Source organism: Nanorana parkeri, unplaced genomic scaffold (genome assembly GCF_000935625.1).
Source record: "Nanorana parkeri isolate BGI_ZX_2015 unplaced genomic scaffold, ASM93562v1 scaffold729, whole genome shotgun sequence".
Classification (NCBI taxonomy): Eukaryota; Metazoa; Chordata; class Amphibia; order Anura; family Dicroglossidae; genus Nanorana; species Nanorana parkeri.
In genome coordinates, this window is record NW_017306997.1 from 791,349 (window position 1) to 803,556 (window position 12,208).

At 37.6% G+C, this 12,208-nt stretch overlaps 1 protein-coding gene across 8 annotated transcripts in view; it reads right to left on the reverse strand.

The window, feature by feature from the left end:
• EBF1 (early B-cell factor 1) overlaps positions 1-12,208 on the reverse strand; it is a 329,738-nt gene that overhangs the window by 317,193 nt on the left and 337 nt on the right. For all 8 annotated transcript variants that reach the window (XM_018564148.1, XM_018564145.1, XM_018564149.1 and 5 more), the window contains exons 2-4: positions 10,116-10,272; positions 9,245-9,308; positions 7,487-7,542 (exon numbers count right to left, since the gene is read on the reverse strand). In XM_018564148.1, the coding sequence (XP_018419650.1) occupies positions 7,487-7,542; positions 9,245-9,308; positions 10,116-10,272 (277 nt within the window). The remainder of the gene's footprint in view (positions 1-7,486; positions 7,543-9,244; positions 9,309-10,115; positions 10,273-12,208) is intronic.

Here is a 12,208-nt window from a genome sequence, read left to right on the forward strand (position 1 = left end):
TCCTCATGTTCTGTACACTGTGTATTGGACGTGATGACTTAGGGACCTTAGACCCAGGGCCGGATTTACTCTCTCTGCTGCCCCAAGGCCAGGTTCCTCAATGCGCCCCTCCACCTGCCAAAAAGCCCCCCCCCATGGAGAATGGCAGACCTGCAGGCTGCATACAAAACAAGCAGCGGCTTCCCTACTGTACATTTAGCTCTGCTTGCCCAAAGCAGGGCTAAATGTAAAAAACAACTACCCGCGCGACACCTGGAACAGGATGTCCCCAGCATCAGGAGATATGAATTCCACACCCCTGCTGCCCCGAGGTCGGGCCTTGGTTGGCCTTGTGGAAAATCCGTCCCTGCTTAGACCGCTGCAGCCGAGAGGGAGAGAGGCACCAGGGACCGGACCAAGACGGCTTGGAGAATCAGGTGAGTATAACTTTGTTATTTATGTAAATGAGCAGGAAGTGGTCTTTTATTTGGCTTTCTCTGTCCTACAAACTTGCCCACTTGATACTGTGAATAGAGTTCTTATTTCAGGGGAAAAGAATAGACTATCAATAGATCGAGTGAAATCTACTGAGATCTCTGACTTCCTAAACACTTCATTTCGTACCTTTCAATTTCAGCAGTATCCCACCACAACCATATAAAGGTTTATTAGAGGAAGTGTAATGTGCAGTAGCCCATAGCAACCTGGTAGAATTTACCTTTGACTGTTTTGACCCCACCACAAAGAGATCGGGTTGATTCGTTTGGGATATGTTTCTATGAATGTTGCTAATGGATTTTAACTTTTAAAATTTTTATTATAATACCTGTTGGCTTTGCCTTTTATTAAATCCTTTGTTGCTTATCCGTGCTGCTAGTCTCCTGCAGCCACTCTGCAGCCACTTTCTGTCTACATGCACTCCAGTGATGGCTGCATGGTATTTTTCAGTGTGGGTTTCCTGATGGTGACAACAGTGGTGACTTTTGAATGCAAAAGTCAATTTACAAAATGTATTTCTTGACATTTGGCTCATTCATTTTGTAAAGGCTACTAGCGGCTGATAATAGTGAGGTTCTATGACATGGGTAGGCAAACTCCGGCCCTCCATCTGTTGGGGAACTACAAATCCCAAGAGCCATTGCAAGATTCTCATAGTCCCAGGCATGACTCCCAGAGACAAATGCATGATGGAATTTGAGGTTTCACCACAGCTGGAGGGCCAGAGTTTGCCCACCTTTGTACTATGAGGTGTCTACCGAGGAAAGAAGAGAACAGAGCCATTTGAGGTGGAGATAAAATAACATTTCGAGGTGCCAATTCTGAGAGACAAAGACTTGTAATTTCATAAATAACTATTTCACAAGAAACAAACTGCACATATTTATGTGTGGGGGCTGAAAATTTGGATATAATAATGACTGTGAGTTAAAATAAACACAGTTAGAATAAATCATACGGCTTAGTGAATTAACCGCATTTGCCCAATTTACTAAAATGTGAAATGCATTAAAATGAGGCAAAGCCAAAATTTACTAAAGCTGATTTACTATACTTAAAGGTGAGGCGAAGTCATCCTGTGTGCACTTTTAACACAAATTATGAAAAATAAAAAAATAATAATAATAGATTAATATATATACACACACATATATAAATAATGCACATTATTGGATGTTTGAAGTGCAAATAAGATTATTCCATTTGCCGCAATAGCAAATCAGACCACGGTTTAGTTCACAGGCCCTGAATGTTTTAGTAAATAAGGCCAGGTTCACTTCACAGGCCCTTCAAACCTTTAATAAATTAGGCCGTTTGACTACCTTAAATAAACAAGAGGGTCGTACATTCAATTTATAGGCCACGGGACGGCCTTATTCTACTGACAATGATATCATTATAAATGCATACAGGTAGCCTGGCCTTGTTATTTCTGGGAGGCCTCTGATGATAAGGAACTTACCAATATACAGAGGCCTCCAGAGCCCTCTTAGTGGCATAATGGGGTCACAGCTCGGGCTGCATGTAGCCCCAAAAGCTTAGTCGTGATTGCAGATCAGTATCGGTATATCTCACTGTAGCATGGATATTACACTGTAAGCTTCATTGACCCATGAAATGGACAACAATCTTCAAAGTAAACCATTGCATGACATGTTGGCAGTCAACAAAGCATACATGGTGAATCTATAAAACACTAATGTTACCTAGTTACATAGCTAGTCAGGCTAGAAAAAGACCATGTCCATCAAGTTCAACCTATAAAATTAATATTAACATTAATTTTATAGGTTTGGTGTAAAATATTAATTTTATACCAAAAGTGCGCCTTACGCGCAAACAGTGCAATTCTATAAAAGGCGATGAATTCATTTATGGACGGTTTGACAGTCTGTTCCTTTTCTCAGTCATTGATTTTAAACTCTGATAAACAAGACATTCTGGAAGGAACACCCTTAGGTGATTCAGCCTGCTGCTGTTACACTTAAAGATGTTTTCAACCAACCAACCAATGTAGCTGAGAATATTCTAATGGTTAACCTTATTCTGACAGAATTAAAAAAAAAAAGATCCTACGCCTCTTAATTATTTCAAGTGTGAGAGCTGCTTGTAAAAGAAATTCCATATATTTACCTCGGGTCATAAATTATAAAGTCGCATTTGGATAAGTTTATGTATCAAGTATCCTACGCTCTTCCTAACAAGTACCCTATTAGTGCAAATAGAATATAGTGACTGTAGAGATGAGGAAATGGGGGGAGTGAGGAAGAGAGAGGGAATGAAGGAGACTGACAAAGACTGAAGGAAAGAGGGACAGAAAGAGGGGGAAACGGGAGGGAATAGAGCGAGAGTGAGAGAGGGAGAGTGATAGGAATTGAGGGAAAGAGAAACAGAATTGGGGAGAGAGGAAGAAATGGAGAACGAGAAATAGAGAGATAATAAGAATGAAGGAGAATGACAGAGAAAAAGGGAAAGAGGAACAGGGAGAGGAGGTAAGGGTAAGGAATAGGAGAGGATGAATGTAGGGAATAGAGAAAGAGAGTGACAGAAATGAAGGGAAAGAAGGATAGAGAGAGGAGGAGTAAAGGGCAGGGAATAGGGAGAGAATAAGGGTAGGGAATGGAAAGAGAGGGAGAATGAGAGTGGCAGAAATGAAAGGAAAGAGGGACAGAAAGGAGTATACTGTAGAGGAGCAAATAAAGAGAGAGAGTAAATGAAGAAGACTAATAGAGAATGAGGGATAGAGCCACTGAGAGAAGGGGGGAAGGGAAGGAAATAGGAAGTGAGCAAGAGAGAGAGGAAGAGTAGTACGGGGAATAGCAGAAAGAAATAGGGAGGACAGGAATGTAGATTTTCGTCCGGAAGAAAAGAGGACTGACAGCAGAAATAGCTGCCCAGCAGGTAACAAAATATCGTAGATTTAGAAGAACATAATACACCACATAGACTTATTTTTCTTAGATTTCATATACAGATCCTATCCACCGCCCCATAATTCCTGTACCCATATATGAAGCACATTCCCATCACTATTGGAGCCCCATTTGCTTTGGCAACGCTAAAATATCCTCTAAATAAAGTCTATTTTAAATACAAAAGAAGCAGAGAAAGGTGGGAGGCATATTTTTAGAAGGGCAAAACAAAACCCAAAACACAAGGTGAAATAATAGACCTTGATTAAAAGAGGAAGAGATATGAGCACAGAGGAAGAGATGGAACCACCAGTGTGTCCTATCCTGCTGGGTACATGTGATGGGTATAGGTGAGACCTTCTTTAAGCCATCAATAAAAATCACTTAATAGGGACACGCTGTTGGTTCTGCTACTTCTGGACTTCCACCAGTGACTAGAAGCTAATATCAGTCTTTGCTATTGGTTTGGAACCTTTAAGAGCAATCTAATTTATTGTCAGGTAGAGGGAAGAAGTCAGAGACAAGAGAAATAAAGATGGATGCAAAGAAAGAAAGGGTAGTGGAGAAAGAGAGAGTAAGAAGGCAAAAAGGTGGAAAGGTAAAAAGATAGTCAAATCCTCAAAAGATTCATATGACCTCTAGCATACAGGTGCCATCTAAAACATTAAGGTGGAACTTTTCCAGGGCTGGCTATGGATGAACAGATATGGGAACAAAATCTACCCAAGTCACTTTAGGGTCATGACCCAACGGCAGTGAATTTTTTTTAATCAAAACCCACTTGCAGGAAAATTTTCTAGCAAAGTAAATCTCCTGTAAAATAATTAATACTGGTGCCATCCAATGTTGCTTATTATTGCCTCCTAGCAGTCCAGAAATGGACAAATAATCACAAGCAATGCTCAAAACTAGAAACACAACTTGGCCTTATTGAGTTGTGTATGGTCAGCCTTACTGAGTACCACACAGCTCTGACTTATTGTTACACCGCCGACAAAGAACTTGGCTAAAATTTCCCAGGCCAACCAGGTAATGCTCCAACGTTCAGAGGCTTTCTGTTACTCTTATTTACTTCATGCACTGGTGCAAAAAATTCTCATCTCATGGGACCCCTGAGCCTGAGGTGTACACTGATATCTCATTTCAAGGAGGCAACAACTGGAGAGACCAAGAGAACCTTCAATGTTAGCCTGTAGCTAAGGCTGAAGGATCTTGGGGAGAAAGTTTACTGACTGTGCTAGTGCACACAAACACACTCTAAAATAGTTTTATTATGCTGACTAGTTGTTCAGTGTATGGCCCTACTCATGCGCACCTTTTCCTTTTTGGTAGTTATAAACTGACCTGAGCAGCTGATATTTCTTTTGCTTTTTTTTTTTTTACATTTGATACAGACACACACTGGATGTCTTCAGCTGCCTTGGGGAGATATGGCCTTCTTGAGTGATGTTGTACCTTTAAGGAGGATGTGGCTGCCTCCAGGGAAATTTTCTCTCAATTAATGCATTGCTATATATGAACCAAAAATGGAATCCTTAGAGTTAGGGATCACAATTTGCAGAGGTGCCTAAACGTGGCATTGTGGCTTCAGATGCAATGGATGCAAAAGTATGCAACAAAAACATCTGGATTGTGTGCTGGGGAATGTATCTTCTCTTATGTTAAAAGTATAACGAGTATAATGTGTGTGTGTGAATATATATATATATGAGATGGTCTCTGTCGTGCAAGAGATTGTCTGCAGAAGACAGCTGAGGAATGATACAGTATGAGGATCTGACCTCAGAACACTGTAGTTTCTTTGCCTTCTGCGTAGATAACTTTCCAGGTTACTAGCTCATGTAAAATGCATCTGAGGCTGCAGCTTTTCACAGGATTTTTCCCTAGTCACATCTGTCAAGCCTGTGTGGCACTAATTTCAGGAAGAGGCATAAACAACACAGCTTCTGCTTCATTTCAGCGCATCAACATGAACTATTCACCTATATTACACCGTGCATTGTTACCCTTTCTAGCCCATATCGTACAGCTTTATGTATGTGATATATGAACAAATATATGCAGTCAGTCATATCTATCTATATATCTATATACACACAATATTATATATACAGTACACACAAACACACACACACATTTTCTACATATACCTACACATACACGTAGATAGATAGATAAATAGATAGATAGATAGATAGATAGATAGATAGATAGATAGATAGATAGATAGATATTTTGCTTATTTCAGACTTATTTTCATGTCAGAAATGAAAAAGACTTTGTGACAGATGCCTAATATTATCAAGGGCCAAATATACCCTCAAACTAAACTGAAATATACAGGATACTGTCTATCTTAAAATATGTTTTTACTACTAAATATCTAAATATCAATTTAGAAATGAATTAAATTATTCAATAAACAGCAAAATAAATAAAATAAGTAGAGGGCTTCTTAAAACAAACTGTAAAAATATTGTAAAAATACATCCTATAGGAAAAAGGGTAAACTCTAACAACAATGCATTAATTATATTATATATAGATTTTAAAATATATATATTTATATATTCCTGTCTATACATATCGCCAAATACTGTAGAAAAAACTAGGAATATTACTGCTCATCCATGTTTAGTTATATATTTTTAAACTGCATCGTACAGATTTTTTTAATTTTAAAAATTGTTTATAGATATTCAGTACTTCCACTATAACATATCTTGCATTTTAAAAAATAATTTAAATGGCTATTCCAGCAATGTGACTAAAATAAAAGCACAGCTTTTAGTATAATATATTGTTTATGATGATACATGAACTAGTGCACAGTGTTTTCTTTAATCAAAAAAAAATCAGAAAAAAAGACATTCAATATTACTAGAGGATTGTCTAAAAAAAAGAGGAAATGCCTGAGGTGTCTGCAAAGAGGTCCAAAAATACAGTCTGAAGTGCATAACATTCACAGGAAGGAAGGAGGTTACAATGAGACTGGGGTGCTTTGTGGAAAATAAAAATGAGAATATCAGATGTATGTTTGCTTTATAAAAAGCGTTTTAAGGAAAAGGGTTAAAATAGAAGCATGATTTCTATACTGCTGTCAATCTAATTAGCTCTTTATAATGATTCAGTCATTTTCAGAATTATTTATTTTCATATAACAACCCTTGCCTGCTACTGTAATACTCTAGAATGATTACAATAGACACAGGGCTGAGGCTGATTGATCACTACTTGGGTCATAGGATCCCAGACAAGTGATAGGTTAGGATCAGCTCTCTGCAAAGGGGGGCAGAGCTTGCTATCTGAAATTTAGCTGGCACTGAATTGGATATTCATTTTACCAATGAGCAGCTATAAAAGGTGTCCTGTGGTTGGTAAACAATCTGAACTGTGTTTGTAAACATGCATTTTTAAAGCCATGCCCTAGAAGATCTGGTACCCTTTAGCTTTCTGTTTTAGAGCTACTAACTAATGTCTGGCATCTGCTGAGACTTGTAGGTCATCAGCTGGTCAATAACAGTGCCCTATAGGACAGTAGAAGCCTTGGTTGCAGCCTGCTGGCACAGCAAGCACAAGTGTGGGCACTCAGAGTTTTAGCATCACAGCAGCTGGTAAACTACACAGAGTGACTGCTAAGCATGCCATAACCACAACATGTTCTCCTACTGCCAGGGCATGCTGTGACTTTTAGTCATACACCAGCTGTACCCTAGGGCAAAGGAGCTTTCACAGCACTTGATTCACTTTTTACAGATATGACCCATACCAGCAATCAGTAAAACAGTCCTGTAACAAAGTTCAGCTCCAGCCTTTGTAATCCAGCCCTACCCATCTGTCATCACCCAGTCCGACCTCTTGCTCAGTGAGCCACTAAACCAAAACCCACAGATAGCCCTGCGCATGTCACATCTCCTATACACAGAGGCTCCTAAAAGACCCATTCAGGGCACACAAGCACTTATTGTCCAAGAAGGTCTGCACAACACACTGATCGACATACTGACATCTTCCTCTTTACTGCATGACCCGGACACTGCGAGCGATATATTCATTTACATGCCGGGATGTCTGCTTTTTCAAACGTGAGCACTTACTTGTTTGGTCATGGAGTCTATTAATCGTACGTAAAAGTCCTGTTCTGTCCTAATACCTGCGAAGGAAAGGACAAAGATGTCAACAGGAATGTGCATGTCTCTTCCCTGATAAAGGTCCCAAAGAGGAACCGAAACGTCGCCAATCCAGCAACATCGATTGTATATACAATAAGGAATACAAATAAGGTTTGATCAACTTCCCAAATAAAGGGCAAAACACTCATTCTCAGCAAGAGTAATTATTAAACGTATTTATCTATTTATAAACATTCACACACACTTACTATATTATAATGTACATGCATAGATCACAAGAGATAGAACTATAAGAGATACATTAGAAATATAGCTCAGATAGACAACTAGGTAGACAAATCAATAGACACACACACACATGTATCATAACATTATATTACAAAATGGCATGCTTTTATAATATAATAACACAATATACAACATACACATGCTTTCATCTTGTAATAATGCAAAATACATTCATACATTATAATCATCACATACATACATGAATTACATATATTATAACCATCACATATACATGAATTACATACATTATAATCATCACCTATGGCATGCATTACATGCATTATAACCATCACATACATACATGAATTACATACATTATAATCATCACATACATACATGCATTACATGCATTATAATCATCACATACATACATGAATTTACATACATTATAATCATTCATCACATACATACAGGTATGCATTACATACATTACAATCAACCCTTTGGAAAGCCATGATATGAATATCGTACAATAGACCAATAATACAGGAACCTTTTGCCTTTTATAGACCCATATATACATATAGTAACATTCAGTGTTACAAACTTCATCCTAGCACTTGGACTTTGTCTTCCTTTATCATTAAAATAGTCGCAGAAATGAGAATGATTTGAATCCACATACAGCCCGAAAGGGTTTTTATTTGGCACTGGAAGAGTTAACCCCCCTATAAATTACAAGTCACCAGATAATCTGATGAGCAGAGTCCCGGCCTGATATAAAAGTAGATGACAGCCGGTGTATTTGAAAGCTCCATTATAGTACTGCAAACATGGCATCTGTAAAATCCGTATCACTTCCAGTCCGCGGAGCACAAAGGGTTAATCCTGTATATAAGTGTCGGAGGGATCTGGTTACAAGAATCCAAGCCTTGTCTTTGCATCTGAACACGAAACTAAATAAATAATTGCGACTTTGTATCGTTTTGTGTTAGATCCTTATTTCTTTAAGACTTTTTTTTTTATTTTTTAGACCCTTATTTCTTTGAGGTAAATTATTTTGTGATTAGTTGTTGTTTTCTGCAGTAATAATACTTATTTAAGCTTTTAGGTGGAAAATAGGTAAATTATTTAATATTGATATTTCTGCAAGTGTCATTGACTCTAACAAAGTGTATAAATGTAAATAGTGCTCTTCTTTTCTATCTTTGCTAATTGCAGTGTATTAGAGGGGGCAGATAACGGATCTGCTGGTTAAATATAAAGTATATACATGAGGATGGCATTGGGGAACACGTGCTACATTTGGTATAGAAACACATACATATATAGCACTACATGTCACATTATAACTCTCTATTTGGAACAATTCTGGGTCTTTTGAACGCTGACAACATCCAACCACACAAAGTTATTTAGAATCCCTGTGCAAACTTTTTTCTTTTTACCTCTAGCTGTCAACATTCATTCAGAACTTTAACCTCCAATACTTACCGTTGCTATAGAGCAGCTGTAGTCGGTAATGGATTCCATTATTGGTCTTTTCACTGCTGGTTTCCTGATTTTAAGAATAAAAATACATTTTAAAAACATTACAACAACCTCTGATTAATGCAATCATGATGTGTTTAAAAATCGTATTATTATTGTAATTATTATTATTATTATTATAAAAAAAAATTTAAAAAAAAATAGCACGAAGTCTTCCTATCATATAAGCTTTGCGATTGCATTGTAAGGAGCAAACAAAATAAAAATGTAACAATCGCTCAGGGGAGGAAGGGACAGTATAATGAAAGATTAATATAGCATCTATATTTCACAATGATATTATTTTGCACCACAGGATTAATAATGATATGGGGCAGGTGGTAAGGTTATTAAAAGGAGAGAATATTTCATGCGATGAAGAAAAGTCATTCTTAAAATATAAGGGTTGTTATATTGTAAATTATATTTAATGATATGATTATTTAATAAATGAAGGGGTTCATTTTAGGGGGTACAAATACTGACTTAGGTGAGGACAAGTGGGAAAATAAAAATACATATTTGCCAGCTGCCCCAGGGCAATTAATACTTAACTAATTCTGACTATTTCGGAACTGACCACTTTGCTTTAAAAACTTTTACATGTTTGATCGCTCACACAATACTGTGTTTGCCTTTAAGCTTATAAAGGTCTTTTTAAAACATAATGCACACGCATTACTTTCAAATTTAATATAAGGGTTATAAAATATTTACTGCTCCTCGGTCTTCCCAGACAGCACTTTAGAGGGCAAACTTTAGACCAGGAGCAAACTGTCTCTGGAAACTGTTTCAGAAGATTGCCACCTAGGCACACCTGGGCATTACCCCTTACCTTCTCTTTTTCCACGAAGCCCACGAAGGCTGTCCTTTCAATCTCCACGGGCTGCCCCTGTCGGTCGTAGAGAGCCAGGACAAAGTGGAAGAAATTGGACTTCCTCAGATTGGAAGGGGGCTGCTTCTCAAAATGTGCCCTTGCCAATCCCACGCCGCTGTATACAGAGAGAGGACATTAGACGTTGGCAGATGGGGGGAACCCCGATTTGTTATAGACAGGCCTTGTATTATCCCCACATCACCTCCTGCTAGCACACAAAAACACTACTACTACTCCCTTCATTTCATGGAGCCTTTCACCTAATCCTTACACGTATTGCTGCTGTGTAATCCTGTATCACGCCATAGAAATCCCTTTATTCATAATCTGTCAGGGCAAATCTAATTTTACTTCAGTTCTGTAATAAGTTTGATTCACTTATCAAGAGGAGAGACCTCCACATCAATTATTTGACCCTATTCAGCTCCCTTCCTAAATATTGCTGTCTTCTTTTTGGTGCCCGTGACCCCCCACTCACATTTAATTTACACCCCCCAAAGCAAACACAGTCCCAAACCATAAAGCATTGCCTTTCTCCCAGCTCCTCTCAGTGTTGATTTAAACCCACTACATAAAATACTTCACTGCTGCCTATAAGCTCACACATATAAACTATGCAGACTATAGTTTTAATAATCATAGTCCTGAGTTGAAGTACTAGATCAGGATTTTTTTTGTTACAGTTGACAGTGTCTTGTGAGGGTTTATTGAACACCCCTCCAGTTCTGTTAATGACAAATGTAATACAGCTGGAGAAAAAAAAAGTTGATGAAAATATCACAGCTGAGTTTAAAGAGTTAATCCTGACTTAATTCATTTCCATCCAAGTCTACAAGTTTTATTTGTGGATTGTGGTCTGCAGCATTGACTGGAAACACATTTCTCAAACAATGCAGCGAATCCTATCATCTTCAATCAAGCCCTATGGTGTTACATTCATAACAAGGGAACTGCTCATTTCAACTTAAACACTGCCAGGGTTCAGAGAGAGAAGGAGAAGAAATGTCCCCTCTTTATATGTCACTGTACAAGGGGATCAATCTTCTCCTCATGACTATACTTCAGCCACTGTCTCATCGTTTATAAAATATACATTATAGGGCTGATAAATGATCTGATTTATTAAAAGGAAGGGGAGGTTGTCTTCAGTGAAACATTGTTTTTAAACATTTATGGGGCAATTCTGAACTGATGAAAGGTCATTGGGATGGAAATTTATTAAGATATGAATGGAGGAGGGCATGGGTCAACTGGAACATAATTAGATGCTATCTCACTGGTTCTAATATATTGACACAGATCAGGAGAGAAAGAAGTGGACTGGAAAGAGTTGGATGGATAGATAGATAGAGAGATAGATAGATAGATAGATAGATAGATAGATAGATAGATAGATAGATAGATAGATAGATAACTGATTGATAAATAATTATTAGATATACAGACAGATATAGATGGTTGGAAGAATAGATAGATAAAGAGATAGATAGCTGATCGATATATAGATAGATAGATAATAAATAATAAACAGATATACAGACAGATATAGATGTATGGTACGATAGATAGATAAAGAGATAGATGATAGATAGATAGATAGATAGATAGATAGATAGATAGATAGATAGATAGAATGAATATAGATAATTGATAAATAATTAATAGATATACAGACAGATGTAGATGGACGGAAGGATGGATGGATAGATGATAGATAGATAAATAGATAGATAGATAGATAGATAGATAGATAGATAGATAGATAGATAGATAGATAGATAGATATCGATATGGATAGAGTTATATTATTTGTTCCCACGCAGAACTTTGAATGCTGCATGACACAGTGGTGAAACTTTTATTCGGGCACTCTCCATACTTTCCTATGTGGGTCACGGCAGTTCTCATCAATCACTGATTCATACTATTGTAGCTCTCTCTATTCATTTGTGAAAACACAAAAAGTTGGTGTTTTTGTTTTATTTCTCCTAGCCCAGCATGCCAAAAATAACGCAGCTTGTAATGAACATTCTGGCTTTTATTATTAAAAT